This window comes from Glycine soja, chromosome 8 (assembly GCF_004193775.1).
Source record: "Glycine soja cultivar W05 chromosome 8, ASM419377v2, whole genome shotgun sequence".
In the NCBI taxonomy this organism is placed as follows: domain Eukaryota; kingdom Viridiplantae; phylum Streptophyta; class Magnoliopsida; order Fabales; family Fabaceae; genus Glycine; species Glycine soja.
In genome coordinates, this window is record NC_041009.1 from 14,249,067 (window position 1) to 14,255,263 (window position 6,197).

Here is a 6,197-nt window from a genome sequence, read left to right on the forward strand (position 1 = left end):
ATAATAATTATTAATAATTTTTTAAGTGGTTGATGAATTAGAAAAAAAAAATGCTTAAGTTACAAAAATTAAAAACGAGCTAGTGGTGTATAATGATGAGAGATACTTGTTAAGATGCGTAAAATGTTGCATAAAAATAAAATAAAAAAGTGTAAAAAACTTAGATGGAAATGCTCTGAGTAGGCAGACAATTTTTATTGGGTCTATAAAAGGAACGATATAATCAACACAAGAAATTACTCCCCCCTCTCAGGTATTGAATCACAATTGCATTAACTTGATACTAGCTATTGAATATATTGATATAACACCTACATCACAGGTTCAATAAATTAAACCTTGTGCGATATATTCTTTTTACTTTATTGTTATTATTTTTGTCTCTATTGAGTCTGGGACTGTGACTGACAACATATTATAACTCCCACTTATTGAAATAAAAAAAATGATAATATAACATCTGAGAACTAGTATATATGTATGAATAACGCTCATACAATACATTTGCAACCTTAGTGATCCTTTGGTGGACGGCTATTAAAAGCCGCAAATATGCATCCCAACTGAAGCAATTCCTTGCTTGTATCATCTTTGTGTACAATCACTTCAATGAAGCATAGGCTATTCTTTTTGCTTTCCATTGCTGTCTCTATTGCCTCGGTTAACTCCTCCTCACAATGCACCTTCAAGTACATGGGATTAACTTAACTCTATTAGTTTATAAATGTGACCACATTATTAAAATCTTAACTTTGTACTCAGTTGATTGAAATCTAATTAATTTCTGTTGAGCTAGAATTTTATACAAGTTTCTGAATTCCAAGTGTTTAAAATTGCTGTCTCACCTTGGCAGTCCAGCATTTGCCTTCACCATTATCTATTCTTTCCACAAGTCCAGCATAGTCCCAATTTTTTATGACATTGTAAGGTCCATCATGAATTTCTACCTCTGTAGTGTATCCACCATTGTTAATTAGAAAGATGATGCCATTCTGCTCACACCGTAACATTGTTGACACTTCCTGTACTGTCATCTGCAAGACAGAATTTGAAACGTAGCAGTGTGTTAATCACGTGTATATATATATATATATATATATATATATATATATATATATATATATTAACAATTTGAAACGTAGTTATTCATCAGTCTCACAACATCAAAGAGTGTTGGTAGTTGATTAGATGATAGTTGATAGTTTTAGAAAAAAAGCTATGTCATTAATTTCTTGAATGATCAATTACAACATACCAATTGCCTATTTATAGGCTCAAGTCACCAACCTCTCAATATTAGTGAATGTTTCTACATTACTTTAGGTTTTTCTAGAGTTTTCATGATAGATTAGTATCATGATAGTTCTAAATTTTTTTATCTTATACATACACTTATAGTTTTAGATTGTTCTACCATATTCATACACATTATAGTTCTAGATTATTCTACCATATTCATACACACTATAGTTCTAGGATATTCTACTATTTTCATACATATTATATTTAAGAATATTCTAGAAATTTGTAGTAATTTCAACACTCCTCCTTGATGCAAATTTCTGTGACTCCGAGCATAGCTCGTAATTCTTTAAATCTTGATCTCGGCTACGTCTTTGTGAATATGTCTGCAATTTGATCTTCTATTCCGCAGTAGTCGAGTTTGATCCCTTTAGTTGCTTCAGCTTCTCTGATAAAGCGATACTTGATTGCTATGTGTTTTGTTTTGTTGTGATGAACTGGATTCTTCGTCATTGCAATTGTTGATTTGTTGTCGCAATTGATTTTAGTAGGCTCATCTTGTTTTTCTCCCATGTCTTCAAGTATCCTACGAAGTCATATAGCTTGACTCGTTGCTTCAGCGACTGCCACATACTCTGCTTCTGTTGTTGATTGTGCTACTGTAGCTTGCTTCTTCGACGCCCAAGAGAACATTCCTGATCCTAGTGAGAAAGCATAGCCAGAGATACTCTTCATGTCATCTGTCGAACCTACCCAATCACTGTGGGTGTAGCCAAGAAATTCTGAGTTGGTTTCAATAGTATACCATATTCTGAACTCTTTTGTTCCTTGTAGATACCTCAAAATTCTTTTTCCTGCTCTAGAGTGTATTTGACTTGGGCTTTGCATGAATCTTGATAGAAGACTTGTAGCATACATTATGTCAGGCCGTGTAGCTGTCAAATATAGGAGGCTTCCAATTAGACTTCGGTATTTGGATGCATCAGCTTCTAGTGCTCCATCATTCTTCTGTAGTTTCTCATTTGTTATGAGTGGAGTAGCAACAGGTTTGCAACCATACATCTTGAATTTCTTAAGTAAGTCTTCTATGTATTTCTTTTGCGAGATGAATATCCTTTCATTTCTCTAACTTACCTCTATGCCGAGGAAGTAACTCATCAAACCAAGGTCGATCATCTCAAAGGTCTTCATCATGTCTTCTTTAAACTCCATCATCATCTTAGTATTATTTCCCGTGTAGATAAGATCATCTACATATAGAGTGAGTAAGAGAGTGTTCTGACCTTGAGACTTGATGTAAAGTGTAGGCTCACTCTTGCTCCTCTTGAATCCTCGATTCATGAAATACTGATCGATTCTGCTATACCATGCTCGAGGTGCTTGCTTTAAATCGTAGAGTGCTTTTCTTAGTCTTAACACTTTGCTTTCTTTGCCTTCAGACACGAATCCTTGTGGCTACTCCACATAGATCTCTTCTTCAAGTACGTCGTTAAGGAAGGCGGATTTGACATCTAGTTGATGGATACTCCATCCTTTTTGTGATGCAAGAGCTATTAGAGCTCTTATGGTATCAAGACGAGCTACTGGTGCAAATGTCTCATTGTAGTCAATTCCGGGTTGCTGTGAGTAACCCTTAGCTACTAGCCTCGCCTTGTGTTTTTGTATGGTGCCATCAGGGTTGAACTTTGTCTTATAGACCCACTTAACCCCAATAATATCTTTTAACACGCCAGAAATCATAATTTTCACCATTGAAGATAAGGACAAAATAGTTGACGATTGAGTAGTGTTATCCATAGCTTAGAAAAAAATATTATTGGAGTGAGTTAATAGTACAAAGGAAATTTTTGAAGTAGTTGGGAGGATTTTGGAATGGTAGGTAGGTAATATAATTACGCCCAATGTATGACCGAACGTAGCTCTGATACCATTGTTGATAGTTTTAGAAAATTGTTTTAGAAAGAAGACTATGTCATTGATTTCTTGGATGATCAATTACAACATACCAATTGCCTATTTATAGACTCAAGTCACCGACCTCTCAATGGTGGTGAATGTTTCTACATTACTTTAGGTCTTTCTAGAGTTTTCATGATAGATTAGTATCATGATAGTTCTAGATTCTTCTATCTTATAAATACACTTATAATTTTAGATTGTTCTACCAAATTCATACACATTATAGTTCTAGATTGTTCTATCATATTCATACACATAATAGTTCTAGGATATTCTACTATTTTCATACATATTATATTTAAGAAAATTCTAGAAATTTATAGCAATTTCAATAAAGAGGTTAGAGTAGATAATATGAATTTCTAAGGTCTTTATTCTTCAGGAAAAGAATGAGGTAATGTCATGAGTTATACGCAATAAATTTATATGATAAATGCAAGCAGTGAATTTGAATGAATGACCTGGAAGCTACCATCGCCAATACAAGCAATCACTCTCTTATGGGGAGCAGCCTGTGCATAACCAAGAGTTGCACCAACCGACCAACCTATTGATCCATACTGCATTTGAAATTCATACCTGTAAACCCAATATATTTAGTTAGTCTCACTCTTGATTAAGTTATTAACTTGATATACAAATAGCTATTTAAACACCTCACAGTGTAAAGAGATTTAACTCAATTGATTAAATAGTTACATGAGTTAGTGTAAACTTCTAATATTATCTTTGATTCCTATATAAAAAAATACAAATAACTAATTAATTACCCGCAGCCTTGTGGCAATTTGAGCTTCTGGCAAGTAAACCAAGTGTCTCCAGTTTCAGCAATCACAGTGGTGTGACTGGACAACATGTTCTGTATGTGTCTGAATAAAACATTGACCCTTAACGCCTCATTTGGATTAGGGTGAATGGGAAGCCCATCAGGGACGTGTATCCTTTGGTAGTTGTCAAAAGCAGTTGTGTTGCGTTTAAGGCGTTTTGCAAGTGCTTCAAAGAAGCTCTTCATTGAAACACACCCAATGTTGGGTCCATTTCCAATCATTACTCGATTAGGCAGCACCATAATTGCCTTGTCCTTTTTAATGGGTAGTGTGAACCCGAAAGAGACAATATCGTTAAATATTGGACCGGCAAAGAGGTAGGCATCAGCAGACTCCACAATTTCTGCACAAAAGGGAGTGCTTGCTGGTCCCCAGTAAGTGCCAAGGAAGTTGGGGTGGCTTTCTTCCACCATCCCTTTTGCTGTAGGTAACATTGCAAAGGCATAACCTGAAGCATCTACCATCTCCATGAAAGCATCACTAGCCTTTGCCATTCGCAACCTTGGCCCACCCACCATCACTGGTTTCACTGCCTTATTTAAAAACTCTGATGTTATTTCCACCGCAATTTCCAAACACCTTTCACTAGTTAACCTGTCCAAGAAATAATAATTTTTTTTATAAAAAGAAAGAAAAAAAAAAAAAAGAATCAACAAGAAACACATACACGACATGAATTAAATGAGTTAATTAATTTGGTAAGAAAATCAGATATTAATAATTACTTGGGAGTCAAATAAAATGGGAGAGGCTGATCAATGAAGGAATGGTGAGGGATGGCAGACAAGTTACAGGCTATGCTGATATAGACAGGCTTGCTTTCTCTCAAAGCAGTTGCAATGGCCGTGTCAATCCGTTCGTGTGCATCATCTAAGTTGTTAACCACAACCTGATGAAATTACAGTAACACATAACCCGTATTAGAATCTTAATAACTTTTGATTTCTGCATTAAAGTTTCGTGCTTTTATTTGAACAAGCAAGTATATAATAATTTGAGTAAAATAAATAAATAAAACATAAAGAAAAATTTCAAAGTTATAGGATAACTGTGATAAATAATGATAATAATAATAATTAGAAAATGAAGAGGTGTAATTTAATGTTAAAAGATGAGGGAGTATGAGTTAATAAGCATATTAAGAGAAAATATTCGTACGTAACAAATAAGAATTAGAAAGATTATTATCATTTTGTTTATTAAATGTTTTTTTTTTACTTGCTCAGTAAGTGTGTTAATGAAAAAGGTATGTAATGAACAGGGATTGCTCTACTATAATCCATGTAACTTATGTGTCAAGTGTGCCAAATTGAGTAAAATCTCTTCTGTTCTCTCTAGTTTCCTCTTCTTTATTTTTCTAATTAACAAACTGTGCATATATAATTAATTTAAATAGATAAGTAAAAATATATAAATAGTTTAGATTTACGGAGAAAATAATACATTTTAAAAGAAATTAATAAGATTGAAGAGTTTAATTTGATGGAAACAAAATATAAAAATGCTGTGATGGAAGATGTATAGTCTTTGGCAAAAGGCTACCTGGTGACAAGTTACAGGCTGAAAGCAACAAAGTTCTTGGGTATAATCGGGTAAGCCAATGGAGTGGTGGAGAATCTTGTTGCTGCCATAATCATTTGAATTGGGTCCCCCAACAATGCAAATGATAGGAAGATCCTCACAGTAAGCACCCGCAATGGCGTTGAGAATGCTAAGGCCACCAACATTGTAGGTAACAACACAAGCACCAACACCTTTATATCTAGCATACCCATCAGCAGCATAACCAGCATTCAACTCATTGCAGCAACCTATGAGGTTAAGCTCAGGTTCCGCTACTAAGTAATCAAGAAGGATAAGGTTGAAATCTCCAGGGACGGTGAATACGTCTTTGATACCGATTTCAACTAGACGCCGTGCAACGTGGTGGCCAAGGGTGGTCTTATTGGCACCCAACAAAGAAGGTTTATGGATACCGTTATTAGCTGCATCAGTTGGAAAACCAACATTATTGTTGGCAACAAGTTCGCATGTGTCGTCCATGTTTATCATGTTGCAATTGGCTTCCATGGAGGAGAACAAAAAAGTGGAGAATGTTTTCTAAGGAATACAATATGTTACCAGCAGTAACAATGAATAATGAGGGTTGCCTACAAATACTTGATTGAT

At 34.8% G+C, this 6,197-nt stretch overlaps 1 protein-coding gene across 1 annotated transcript; it reads right to left on the reverse strand.

Moving 5' to 3' along the window:
* Positions 1–165: 165 nt before the first annotated feature.
* Positions 166–6,197, reverse strand: LOC114423891 (pyruvate decarboxylase 1-like). The gene is made up of 6 exons (XM_028390801.1): positions 5,571–6,197; positions 4,754–4,917; positions 3,972–4,622; positions 3,663–3,780; positions 846–1,034; positions 166–683 (listed from the first exon to the last, which is right to left on the reverse strand). Exons 1-6 carry the CDS (start codon positions 6,096–6,098, stop codon positions 513–515), a joined length of 1,821 nt encoding a protein of 606 aa, XP_028246602.1. The 5' UTR covers positions 6,099–6,197; the 3' UTR covers positions 166–512.

Excerpts from the sequence above, each read along its gene's own strand:
- LOC114423891 (XM_028390801.1), bottom strand. The coding sequence starts at position 6,098 with ATGGAAGCCAATTGCAACATGATAAACATGGACGACACATGCGAACTT. Across the intron at positions 4,918-5,570 it reads AGCCTGTAACTTGTCACCAG|GTTGTGGTTAACAACTTAGA; the intron begins GTAGCCTTTTGC and ends TAATTTCATCAG. Across the intron at positions 684-845 it reads GCAAATGCTGGACTGCCAAG|GTGCATTGTGAGGAGGAGTT; the intron begins GTGAGACAGCAA and ends ATGTACTTGAAG.